This window comes from Furipterus horrens, unplaced genomic scaffold, assembly GCF_987537825.1.
Source record: "Furipterus horrens unplaced genomic scaffold, mFurHor1.1.pri manual_scaffold_2, whole genome shotgun sequence".
NCBI lineage: Eukaryota > Metazoa > Chordata > Mammalia > Chiroptera > Furipteridae > Furipterus > Furipterus horrens.
The window spans coordinates 60,129,292-60,143,280 of record NW_028327172.1 but is presented as its reverse complement, the minus strand read 5'-3'; the positions used below and the strand labels follow the sequence as shown (position 1 = coordinate 60,143,280).

Genomic DNA, 13,989 nt, shown 5'->3' with positions numbered 1-13,989 from the left:
GACAAGTTCAATTATTTTAAGAAATTCGCCACTTTCTGGATGTTTCCTTATAGTGCTATCTTTATCCCTTTAATCCCACAAGATATTTGAGATTGGAAGCAGTTCATAAATACATTAGAAACAAAACAATTTAAACTCTTAACAAGCATGGCCAGTGAAAACACAGATAAAATAAGAAGTTAAGGATTTCCAAAAGAGGGAAAGGTTAGTTCAGAAAGCACAGACAATATCTTACAGTTACTGAAATTGAGCTAACAGTATACTAAGCTTCCTGGCAGCCCAAAGCAAATGAGAGAGAGAGAGAGAGAGAGAGAGAGAGAGAGAGAGAGAGAGAGAGAGAGAGGAGAGAGAGAGAGAGAGAGAGAGAGAGAGAGAGAGAGAGAGAGAGAGAGAGAGAGAGAGAGAGAGAGAGAGAGAGAGAGAGAGAGAAGCAAACTTTCCTTTGTTTACATGTGAGTAAAGTAAACACTATATGAATTCTTTAACCACTCTTCAAGTTCTTAGGTTTTAAACTTCTTTAGGGAATACTGAATAAAGTAGCAGATAACCTCAACAATAACTACTTTTATTGATATGCTGTTTGTTAGAGGGATAGAAAGCAAGTTCAAAGAAAGCTGGACATTGAGAGGTCCTAAATATCGAGAACAGTTCCTAGCACAGCTTAGGCTTCAATAAATATTTGTCAAATAATTGAATAAACAAGGTCTCCAGTTTTGACTGAAGGCGTAGTACTAAAGACCAACTAATGAAAACAATTCTGCCAGAGGCAAAATAACTATGATCTATGGTATCTAGAGGAATAAATAAATAGCCTCCATATCCCTTTTAACCTCCCCACTAGGAAAAAAGCTTTTGTTAAAGTAGAATACTGAACAGTTCAAGGTGATATATGCTCTGACCTGCCTTAAGTTACAGGTGTTTTGTGTGGCTGCTAATCCCATCCAACTGCATTTTCTCCTTAGGAAAAATTCAAAATCATGGATTGATCTATTATATTTTTCCGCAATTACAAGATTTTGGTTTAAATATACATGGCTTAAGATCCTCTCCAAGCTGGACTAAAAGAAAAGCAGAAAACTGAAAGAGAATGAAGTTTTTACAAGGTAGCCCTCAGGATACAAAAAAGCAAGTGAAGCAAGGATAAACCTCCCAGAAAATAGTTTCTCTACCCCTTTCACCATTCCTCTCTTTTGTTCCTAATTGTCTCACTCTTGACTTCTTCCACTTGTTTCGTTTTACTTTTTCTAGTTATAATGATCATTGCAAAAAATTCAGAAATATATAAGAAAGTAAACAGATATTACCCATAATCTAACTACCCCAAAATAACTGTTAAAATTTTGGTATGTATATAAACAGCTTTTCTATGTACATACATTGTTTTGTTTCATTTCTTTGAATTCTAGTGTTTTGGTATAAATATATAGTGGACGGCTCAGTCCTAGCTGGTTTGGCTCAGTGGATTGAGCATCGGCCTGCGAGCTAAGTGTCGCTAGTTCGATCTTCCAGTCAGGGCACATCAGAGAAGGAAAACTCTGACTCCAAAAAACCTCCGCTGCCTTGCGGCATACCTCTTCAGGGGAAAGGCTAAGGGAGTAAACCCCGACAGAAAATCCGGAGCCGGAGTCCCTAAGGCGGTTTGACGTTGTAGTCAACACCGCCAACTCCTGCGGCGCACCTGAAGCCAAGCTGTATTGACTCCGTCTTTCCCTTGGACCCTTCAGCTGCGAAGAGAGGGGGGGTCTGCTGCATGGGCAACAGCAGACCCTCCATATCACCCTGCCCAGGCTCTGTAGCTTCAGCTTCACTGGAGAGGACACTCCAGCGTCATCGCAAGATGTCGATTCAACACGGGAGGAGACAGATACCGTGTCACTCCCGAGTCGGACTGCACAGCCATTCTCGGCGGTGCAGATAGACTCTTAAGAAGCTACACCATCGTCTCTCGAGACGACGGACGGCTGCCGATGACGATATAGTGGACGGCTAAATATAGATCCACATGCTTATTTTTGATGACTGTCTAGAATTCCATTTCATGAACTTCGCAACTTTTATTCAGCCAGTTCCTCATTGATAATACTTAAGTTGTATTGAAATTGTCACTATTGTAACAGGGTACAGAGCATAGGTCCCCTGAAAGGAGAACAACCCCTACAATCCTGCCTTCCCACAGGATGTGAGGGAGAGCGGGTGGTACAGCGTTTAAAATACATTGCATAACAAAAGGCAAGTTAACAGCCATGCCTTCCTAAAGGGAAGAGGGCTGTCACTTAGGGCAAATTGTGTGCTGACTCTTAAGAACTTGTTGTGACTCATGACATAGTGGGGGCAGGGGGGCAGGAAGGAGGTTCATACAGCGCTTGAGCGACAGGTAGTGGGCGGGAACTCTTGCCCTGACTAAAGATAGCAGCAAAAAAAGGGTAAAAGACACGAGGTAACTGACAAAAATGGCGGATGTTAATGCACCATAGGAAGAGCCGGATATGAAATAACATAGGATGTTCCAGACCAAACATTTAAATTAGGGTGGGCTGAAGGTCAAAAGAAAAAAGAGCCAGGAGGTCTGTAGTGAGAGAGGAGGTCTGCCCGGAGAAGACTGTGGCAGAGCTGATAGAGCTGCCGGGACCTGCTTAGCCACCCAGACTCGTGAGATGCTTGAAGTTGAACTGTGACCGGGAATGCTGAGTTGCAGACTTCCGCTTCTCTGAAGGATGTACGGAGAAGCCACTTCTCTTGGGACATGTGCCTCCCTGGACTCCACCATAATCCAGTGTAACATGGCACATATTTTCCTGAACCACTACATGAATGCTAAGAACAGCACACCCCAAATTCTGAAGAAAAAGGCTGCTGCGAAAGAATGATGACTCTAAAACCCACAAGTATACATTCCAAAAAGGATGGAAATCTACTTCCATAACTGGCTAATGAACAAATAAGAGTATGGAAAAAAAACTTCTGGACATAGTTTTGGCTTGTAGCCTTTTGGAAAACAAGGGAAGTTCTGGGTCTCATGGAAAAGGAGGGGTGTCAGTCTCCCCGCCCCCCAGCGCTCACCCACCCAAGGTTGAAACCGTTAATAGAAACCTGTTTCCTTCAACACTAATTGTTCGATCATAAGTAAAGGTCCCTAGCCCCAGTTTGCTCAGTAATACTGTTATAAACCACACGAAAATGTTATGCAAATATCTTGGTTCACTTATCTTATAACTTCCTTAGAATAAATTATTTGAAGTAGAATTTCTAGACGAAATATTTATACATAGACCCTATTACCTATGGAAAACTATCTCTCACCAATGACGTACAACAGTATTTAGTTGCTGCACATGCATTGAAAATAGATATGTTCTTTAAAAAATGTGCCAATCTAAAAACAAAAAGAGGCATATTTTCATGTGGATTTGCATTTTTTTTTTTTATTATCAGAAGGCTGAATGTTTTTCACATACCGATTTCTAATGTGAACAGTTTTTTTACTTCCTTGGTTCATTTTTCTTTGAGGAGGGAAAATATGTTTATCAGGGAAAATGTCTTTTTTCCTTCTTGATTTAGATGAACGTCTGCATTATACGGAAAACATACCTTTGTCTTATATATGTTCCAATTTCCACCCAGCTGATTGTTTATTGGGGATGGAAGGGGTGAAATTGCTTGTTTTGCTATAATTATTAAATAGCCGTTCTGGCTTTAATATTAAGCCTAAAGAGGCTTTATTAGCCTAAAGAACACTAATTTACCTATATGTTTTAGAACTTCTTTAAATACTTCTACATATATTTTACTGAGAGTGTTTTTTAACAACATGAATGACAATTTATTTCATTTTGATCCAAATGGAATTTATACTGGTATAAAATGTGGCATAGGAATATAATTTTTCAAAAAATGATCTGCCACAAAAAAATTTATTCAACAATCCATACTTGCTCTTATTTTTCAACATGTATCCCATATGTCAAATTCTTACATGCCAATAGATCTATTTCTGCTCTTTTTCTTCTAGTTCATTGATCAGTCTTTCATCATTCTAGTAGTTAACTCATTCCATTTTTATTGCAGTTTTATAAAATGTCTCATAGGACAAGTCTTTTGTTAGTCTTACTTTCTCAGAATTTTCTATGAACTGATGAATATTTATTCTTCCAGGTAACTTCATAAATTTTCCCAGTTCAAAAAAAGTTGGAATTTTTATAAAAATTGCATTAAGTTTATTAATTTATCCTTCCTAGTTATTTAATGCATATTTTGCTACTGGACTAGATTATTTCTTCTTTAATATTTTCGAAGTGATTATTGTTGCTACATAGGAAAGCTATTGGTCTTTTTTGTTAAATTTTTAACTGACTAGCCCATTGAAATTTCTTAATAGTTTTTATTTTCAGCTTATTCATTCAAATTTTGCTAACGGAAAATTATGTCACCTTAATAAATATATGAACAATTTTGCTTCCTTTGCAATACAATAATAAAATAGCACTTCCAGAATGATGTTAAATAATACTGTTGATAGCCAATTTCCTTGACTTATGTCTTATTTTAACAGGAATGCCTCTAGTGTCTAGCTATTGATTTGAGATGAATATTTTTATTAGGTTAAGCTCAGTTACAGAAAGCAGATACCCATCCAACTATTTCAAGCAGAAAAAGATGTAACACAGAGAATGCATGCTTACAAAGTCATTGAAAGGACAGGAGGAGTGGGCATTAGGCTGAGTATCAAGAATGCCACTGAGTACAATGTGGCCAAACAGGCCTGATAAGAAAAACTGCTATCTCTGCCCCAGTTGGTGAAGTGTGGGCTTCAGGAGCACAGCTACTGCCAAAACTATCAACCCCATATATTATGTTGCTGCCTAACAAGTTATCCAAAACCTTCAAACAACAATAAATCTTTACTCATTGTGTGACTTAAAACAATAAAACAGTTATTCTCTCTTGCAGTTTCTGTTGGTCAGAGACTTGTAATTGCCTTGGCTATGCAATCTGGCTCCAGAATTCTCATGGAATTTAGTCAGATTTTGGCTGGGGCTGTGGTCTTCTCAAGGCTTGACTCGGGATAGAGGGTTGGCTTCCAAGGTAGCTGACAGGTTGGACCTGGAGGATGCCTCAGTCCCCTCTCCACGTGAGCCTCTCCACAAGCTGTGTGAGCCTCTATACTACATGGTGGCTGGCTTCCCCGAGAGTGAATGATCCAAGACACCAAGGAAGCAGCAGTAATACCTTTTATAACACAGCCTCAGAAGTCACATACAATCACTTCAGTGATATCCTACTGGTCACAAGTCAGACCTTATTCACTGTGGAAGGGGACAACCCAAGAATGTGAATACTGGGAGACAAGAATCATTAGGTACTATCTTAGGGCTTGGTTACCACATCCCATAAAACTAGTGAATGCTCATTGGGATGCTATTGCAGAAAAATGTCTCCAAAAATGGGCTTAGCAGCAATAGCAAAAGCAAGAGAAAGGGGCCCCTGCCTCATTTACATCTTCCAAATATAACTGTAGAGGAGTCTGTAAATATATTTTGCTTTGTGTTTCTTTGTTTTAGCTTTTCCATTTCTGCAATACAGGAAAACACATTAAAAGAAAGATTAAAATAGATGATGAATACCAATCTATGAAATTCTCCACAAAGACCATAACTGTGTGGTACTTCAGCACCAATACATACAGTTATTGAATTTTCTATAACAGAGAATTGGAGCAGAGATGGTAGGAAATGAAGCTGAATCAGTGTTGGTGCTTTGCTGAGTGGATACAGCAGAATGATACAAGTGCTACAGAAGACAGAGCGTTCATTTTTTTCTTAAAGGAAAACTGTCATAGATTTAGATTGACAGTTGCAATTCAAATTTAAGGTTAAACGATTTTTACTTTACTTTTTAATATCTTAATTTATACATAGAAAGCTTTGTCTCTAGCAACATTAACATATTTTTTTGCTTTAGTCTCTCTTATTCTCAGTCTCTTATTATGTATATATATAATATACTTTAAAAATAATTTTAAAATGTAAAACAGTAGTTGCAAAAGAATGCCAATATAACAATTAACCATAAAACTAATCAATGAAATTTACTAAGATTTCTTTGTGCTTCTAGTTCTCCCTGGAATATATTCTATTAAGGATATTCATTTAAAATGCTGTTTTCTAGAGACATTTGGATAATTATTTTCTCTACATGGTTATACCAATGTGAAATTCATACTATGTCCTGGCCATATCTCTCACTCACTGAAAATTTTAGCTCTCTAGTTTCCTCTTCACCCAATAAGATCTTAGTTAAGGTCACCCAGTAAGTGACAGGATTTGATTTCAGGCAGTCTGGTGCCAATGCATGCCTTCACTTACAGCACTAATACTTTGACTAGTCCAGTGATCATATATCTGGGTTTCCAAAGGGCCTAGGAGTAATGGATATTTGTGGGGATGGGGGAGGAGGAGGATTGAACCAGATTATAAAGGCTCACACTCCTGACTGGGACGAAGGTAAATATGGATGTGAGCATAATAGAATTAATCTGACCACAGAGTCTCTTATTCAAGTCTGCTGTGACTGCTCAATCTGCATGCTGGATGATGTGGCTGTTGGGAGAGGCAGTTTTCTTACCAGGAACAGGAAGTGTTGTGAAGGCTTCTGACTACTGAACTCTCATGTTGTCCTCACCTTTTCTCTTGGATGATTCTTATACATGCTACAGGCTTTAGCTCAAATGCCACTTCTAGGAAAAGCTTTCCCTAATCTCTCCTACGTTATGTTGGAGAATCCTGCTATGCACTCCCACCTTTCAGCACTTTTCTCACTCACTAGGATGCAAATTCAGTGAGGATAAGAGCTCTACCTGCTCAAGTTGTGTCTCAGAACTTAGCACAGTGCCTGACCAATAAGAGTCCCTCAATAAGTATTTGTTAAATTGATAAGATATAATAAATGAAGGAGTTATTAATTAAAATTGAAAGATCGGAATGACTTGGTCTGCCCTACCTTTACCATCTTTTGTTTTTCTGTTAGGCCAAAGCCGAAAACTAACTCCCAAAGTCTAAAAACTTGAAATGAGAAAACAGGCTTTCTAAAATTTAAAATTTAGGTCTCACACAGACATATGAAAATTGTATATTTAAATCTTTAAATTTAGAAGAGAAATAGTAATCACTAAGAGGCACTCCTTAGAGTAGAAAAAAATGTGTCATTAGCCATATGTTGTTGAACATTTGTGAAAGTGGAAGCTTCCAGCTCAAAGGCCTGACCCAGATATGTCAGGCCATATTCAGCTCTCTATAAAATATATTTTGTTTACTTGGTTCTTAGAGAAAGAAAAATTTGTAAGCTTTTTGAGGTCATCTATTCAGAAATAGAGCTTACTAGGAAATTAAGCAGTTATTGCAAGATTATTTTATTTGTGTTTGTATTATCACTTTTAATAATCTATGCATATGGTTCAAAAGTCAAATGATGGTATACACTGAGAAGTTTCCTTTCCACTCCTATCCTTAACCACCACCATCCCCCACACCCCTCCTCACTACTAAAAACCACTTTTATTAGTATTTATTTTACTCAGTATGTATTTATGCAAATGGGAATAAATATGTTTGCTATCTTATTTCCCTCTCTGCATCTCTACCCTCACACAAAAGATAGCATACACAGATATTATTTTGCATCTTGTTTTTGTTCCCTGCATATATCCTGAAGATATTTCTATAGTACTGTATAAAGAGCCTCTCTCTCTTTTCTTTCTTCTTTCTTTTTTTTATTTGTAATATATTCCAAGGTATGACGGGCTCACAGTTTAATCTGTTCCTTATTGAGGATATGTAGCCTGTTTTCAATTTTTTTGCTATTATAAACAATGCCATTTTAGACTAGTAGAAATAAGAGTAGGTTAGAGCATTAAACAGGAAGAGTCTGGCAAATAGCTGAGTCCCTTTGTGAAACTGGGGAATGAGGGGGCTGGGGAAGAGGGCACTGTAGTCAGTTAATGTGCAGTGAATGACCAGGGAGATCTGTCCATGGGGACATTTTTTCTTGGATTTTTTTCCCAGTGAGATAAACAGAGGGTTTGGAGAGAACAGCATGAATAGAGAGATGCATCTGTACAATTCTAGGCTCTTAAATTTAATAACATGTTTTTAGTGTTTGGAAAATAACATCCAGTTTTTCTTTAAGGAGATGAAAAAATAATTAGAACAGCCCATTCTTGGCCACCTCCCAAAATTCTTACAATTTAAGAGGCCAAGATTTTTAAAAAAAGAAGAAAAGACTTCTAGCCTGATAAGGCCTTGTCAATGTAAGTAGATGTGGTATAACAGACACTGTTGGCAGCCAGCCCTGCCTTCATCAAAGAGCCTGTTCTACTCTGAGGCATAGACTGGCCTCATTCCCATCCAAGGGCAGATCCTGAATGGCCCCAGTTAGTCCTGGTGGCAACAATCCCTGTCAAGATGCTTAGTTGAGGTGTGGCCAATGACAATGGAAGACAAGTCACCTGGAGGGGCAGAGGCAGCTTTGGGACAGCAGTTAGGGGCATGGTCTATTTTCCTTTATTTATGTGCCCAGATGTAGTACTTCAAATGCCTGCCTGGTTCTCTTTATGTTGCCAAAGTCAGAAGTAGAGAATCATTCCTGCACTGACCGAGACACAGCCACTCTACAGGTATCTGAGTCAACAAGGGCTAGATAGAACACAAGCACCGGGGCAGGTATGCTTTCAAACAGTCTTCTTTAAATTATTATTTAGTTTTAATACGGTGAAGTCGGGGAGAAGTAGATCTTGTTAATAATTTGCTTACTAGAAACAAATTAAATTGAATTTATTTTCACTAATTTAAACAGCGCTATTATTGTGAGAACATCATACAGTCAGTTCACTTTTCCTAAAGCTCTCATTCCTTTTCTAGCTTTTTTTCATGGTTCTTTTGGGAACCAGACAAGTTCCTTAGAGGCACGCTGACAAGCTTACAATATATCAAATAGGTAACACAAAAGATCACACTTATCAGCTACACAGTGCTACTCACACATTATTTGGTTTTAGAATCTCTGTCCTGCTGACTTGCATTTTCGGGTTGCTGCTTGTGGAATATTGCAGAAAACTTACTAGGGCTACAGGTCTACTTTAGAAAGCAGTTTTGTTGTTATGTTTTTTAAATTTCCCTTCAAGGGCAGTAGTTTGGCAGCAGTCAATTGGCATTTTTGCCAATTTGTTCCAGTGATAAACATCACTTTATAGATCACTATACCACAATAAACTAGTTGCTCGTTAGTCCCTGAATTTGGCTCTGGGTCACAGACTAACTACAAATTAAGCACTGAGAGAGTGGAATACAAAGTGCTGTGAAGCACAAAAGAAAAAGACAATGCCATTTTGTGGCTGGTCAGAAGGTAGTTTGTACCGTGGGGTGGGGGCAGAGAGCATGGGTTTTAGAACCAGAAAGCAGGCCCCACTACATAAATTGCAGTGCTCAGCAAGTTATGAAAGTGTAGAATGCCCCTTATCACACAATGGTTAAGAATCTCAAGGCAGCAACAGTGGAAAGCAAGTACAGTGTTCCTATGCAGGTGGCACACCCAAGAAGCCAACCCTGCCAGAGTGGCGTGGGTCCAAACCTCACTCCTGCCACCCCCAAAGCTCCCTGGTTTGGGCAAGTCACCTTCTCTGGGTATCACCTTTTCATTTGCAAAACAGTGAAAACTGAACCTCCCTGAAGAAGTAGTCTGAGGGTGACATAAAGAGCACTTGAAAAAAAAAAAAAAAAGAGCACTTGACACATCATAGGTTCACATTCCTTCTATTTTCTTAGTCTATGTGTGAATTCTTTTCCTTGGTTGTTTTCTAGGCATCTTCTTTGATCTTCTATGCTTATTACCCATTTTTAATATCTTTCAAAAGGGTATTAGAGTGGACATTATGAAAGGCTCATATCTAATCATTAGTGACCAACAAAGTGGCATTTTATATAGTCCAACCTAATCCAAACTCCTTAGCACTGTCCTTAGACCTGAGCAACTGAGGTCCTTCCTTCGCACCCACATTTTAGGAGACACACACCCCTGCCCCCTACCTTAACTACCCCTGTATTCTTCCAGATGGACCTTTCCCCACCAACAAGGAGTCCCTGGGGTCAAGTCTCTTACTAGACTATATTCAGGGATCAGGACCCAAGATTCCCTTCCCAAATGACCATCAGCCCACTTCCAGGACCCACTTGGCCTCTGCCCAGAAGCCTCCTCTTCCTCCTCAATGGCTGTGCACAAAACTTGGGCTGGAGAGACCACCACCAGAAGGCTGATTGGGACGAGTGTGTGGAGCTTGGATGGGCAGGTGTGGGGTGAGGGAGGGAGGGATTCTGGCAGCATGCACACCAGGCTCCTGGCAGAGCCACCTGAACCTGGGTGGGAAGAGGAGGGCTGGTTTGTGGCTCTTATTGGTATGCTTGCCCTTCTCTTTCACCCCCTCTCCCCCCAATATAAGGTGCCAGCCTGACTTTCAAGACTATATTATGTCAAAAACCTACTCTTCCATTTCTATCTGCAGACATGCTTCTCTGCACCTCCTCCCAAATACTTATTATTTCCCCAAATATTCTGGACTTAAAAAAAAAAAACCTCCATGACTTTCTATCTCAAACATTTCTCCTTTTTATCCACCTAATGAAATTCTACTAGTAAGTTAACAACCAGGTCGTATATCAATTCCTGTGTTACTGATCTCTGAAAATCCTCTACCATCTAACCCTTACCTCCAGGCAGAGTTAGCTGGTGTGTGTGTGTGTGTGTGTGTGTGTGTGTGTGTGCGCGTGTGTGTGCGCGCATGTGTGTGTGTATGGTCTTATCCACTGGGATCTCATAACACCCAGTGGAAACACACTGTACTGCATGTAATTGCTTTTTTGCCCCTAGCCTAGACTGTGTGGGAGATCTTCCAAGGCAGAAAACATACTTCTTCATGCTTATTTTCAGTGCCTACCCCCAGAGCATCGCACTCAGTGAACAATCAACAAATCTTTCAGTGTGGTAGTGTCAGCAAAATCCCAGCTCCTTCAGTGACTAGGTGGTTTTTGGCAAATTACTAAATCCTTGTTTCCTCTTCTTTGAAATACAATGAACATAATTACCTTCTTGAATGGCCTTAAGGATTAAATAAAATAACCTATTTCTAGAGCTTCAGCATAATGATAAATAGTACAGACTCAAAAGATGATAACCATTATTAAGTTAGCCCCTATATTCTGATCCTTGGTAACATGTAAGAGGAAGTAAATAGTCCTTCCAAAGCCAGTGACATGGTTCCCTGAGATTTGTATTTAATATCTCAATCTTAATAATTATTAACTGTGGGAAAATAGGTTTTAAAAGATGCCTGAGGTAAGGTGACCATTAAAATTGTTTATCAAATGAGGCAACTAAATGGTAATGGAAAAAATATACCATAAAAAATTTACAAAAAAAAAAAAGAAAATAGAATTCAAAAGGTACCAAGTAATATTTTTTAAAAAAATTCCAAAGTAGTAGGTAACTCTTGGCACTCTTGACACCAAATGGGTGAGAAAACACTACATTACAATTTGTTTTGAGACCTATTCATAATAATGTTTATATATCAACTAAATACAGGGAAATAAGGAAGCATAAAATGTATTTTTAATAACTACCTCTTTAAGAACTTTATATAAGTATATATTGTAACTTTTTTTCTGTTTTTGTAACTACTAATTTAGGTATTCCTACAAAAATGCTGTAAGTATACATATATACATTCAGTTTAGATATTTCAAAAAGGAAAAAGCTAATTGAAAAAAAAATTCCCACGTGCTAATAAAAACAAAACAATGACTATGAGTTTCTATATGTATCATATCCAGTCAGCTACAACTGGTTACCCCAAATTGGGGCCTTCTGTCCATTAGTATAGTGTACAATATTAAATGAAACTGCTGATATTTGCCTTCTTGTGTCTCTAAATCCTGTTTTTATTAGGAGAAAAGAAAATGGAATGTGATCTAAGCTTGCAGGAAAAAAAACTAGTTGATTACTTATTTTAATCTTTTTGCTAATACAGAATGACTATAATAAAATTTGCTAATGATCTCAATCTTTTATTTCTAAGCTAGTGCAAATAAAATTAAAAGGATACTGTTGTAAAGCGAGTGAAGCAAGCAATTGTTTGGCCTGTTGCAAAATCAGACATCTTTTTCCTGCAAGTTGTCCATGCTGTTATTATGCTGTTAACTGTTATAGCTTACAATCTCAGCCATAGGAGACTAAACCTAGCTATCTACAAGGGCGAATTATACTGATTTTTTTCACAATAGCACATTTGATTGTACAGTTAAGGTTCACTTAAATCTTTAGAAGCTGCTAATTTAAAATAGTAGGATATATGAAAATATCTAAGGTTGAGAATAAATAGTATATTATGGGAGAGGTAGAGATACTGATAACACACTTAGGAAGATTTCAAAACACAACCTGGTAAGTCACATGTATTCTAAATGGCAGGACCGAAAGTTAGTGTTAGCCTTACAAAGTCAACACCACCAATATCATAGTAAAGTAGCTTTTCTTTGAGTTGCCTTTTGGGCTTAAAAGTATTTTAAAAATGGAAAACCACCTTTACTCTTGCCATAATGCTAAGGCACAAATATTTGAATTCTACATTGGAGGCCGGAAGCTTCCTTATGGGAAGAGATGGCGGAGTTTGGCATTGAGTTCTCTCTCCTTGCTTAAAAGATCCAGGCTGTGCTTTCTGAAGGCTTCTGACTGCAGCCTGAGCTGGTCGTAGGCCTTCTGGATCCCATCGACCCTGCGCTGAAGTTCCTGGACTCTCAAGTTACTGTCCACAGCCACCGCCTCTTGCTTAAACCGGTCTAGCGCTTGTCTCCTGGCCACATCTGCTGTCTCCAACTTCTCCTCAAGCTGGCGGATCTCTGCTTGCTTGCTCTGAAGCACCTTGCCCCTCTCCATGGAGAGCTGCAGTAGCTCCTCTTTCTCACGAGTGACCATCTGCAGCCTGGCCTGCAGCTCCTGGCTCAGGCTGCTGTGGGCCTGCTCAGCCTTTGCCATCTGTGCCCTGGCCTGCTGGTGCTGCTGCTCGAGGCTCTGCAGCTGGCTGCGCAGCTGCTCCATCTCCTTGGCGTGGGCGCTTGCCTGCTGGCTCTGCAGCTCCAGCAGCTCCCCCTCTCGGGCCTGTGCCCGGCAGGCCTCCTGGGCACACTGCTGTTTCAGAGTCTGCAGCTTCTTGGCCAAAGCCTGGTTCCGGGCAGTAAGCTGCAGGACTCTAGCCTCCTGGTCCTTCAGAGCCTGGCTGAAGAGGCTGCTGTTCTCCAGCCTCAGCTTTTCGTTCTCCTCTCTCAGCTTGATATTCTGACTTTTGTGTTCATCCTTGAAGCGGATCATCGACTCGTGGTTAGCTGCCAGGGTCATAAAGCGTTCCTCCAGCTTCTGGGCAAGCTTGCTCTTGGCCTTCAGCTGCTCAGCCTCCAGCACCCTCTTCTCCTCCAGCTCTGCGTTGAGCAGCTCCAGGACCTGACAGCGCTCCAGGGCCTCGTCTGACCTCCGCTTCAGGATGCAGATGAGCTGGGACTGCTCGTGGATGCGGGAGCAAAGCATCGCCTTCTCACTCTTCTCCTCCTCGGACAGTGCCCGGAGGTTTGCCAAGGATTCCTTCAGACCGTCCAGTTCTTTAAACCCCGTCTCCTCTTCCTGGTTGTCCGGTTTTTTGTTTTGTGAATCTAAGTATTCTTCAGAGAGTGGGGGGTCCATACATCCTGAGAGCCTACTCATCTTCAGGCACAAGGCGCTCTCCTCCACTATGGGCTGGCTCCACAGTCTTTCCCCCTCAGATTTCAAAAGCCGCACTGTTGCTAGGGGCTCCGGGCACTCTACAGCAGCTGCTTCCTCCAGTAAGGAGCCCTGTGATTGGTGGGCAGGTCTTCGGAACCCTGTGAAGTAACAGCAGAGGGGTCAGGGGGAGTC

At 40.1% G+C, this 13,989-nt stretch overlaps 1 protein-coding gene across 1 annotated transcript; it reads right to left on the bottom strand.

The window, feature by feature from the left end:
• Nucleotides 1-12,106: 12,106 nt before the first annotated feature.
• CCDC89 (coiled-coil domain containing 89) lies at nt 12,107-13,916 on the bottom strand. The gene has a single exon (XM_090267812.1). The coding sequence runs from the start codon at nt 13,795-13,797 to the stop codon at nt 12,691-12,693; it is 1,107 nt and encodes a 368-aa protein (XP_090123938.1). The 5' UTR covers nt 13,798-13,916; the 3' UTR covers nt 12,107-12,690.
• Nucleotides 13,917-13,989: the final 73 nt, after the last annotated feature.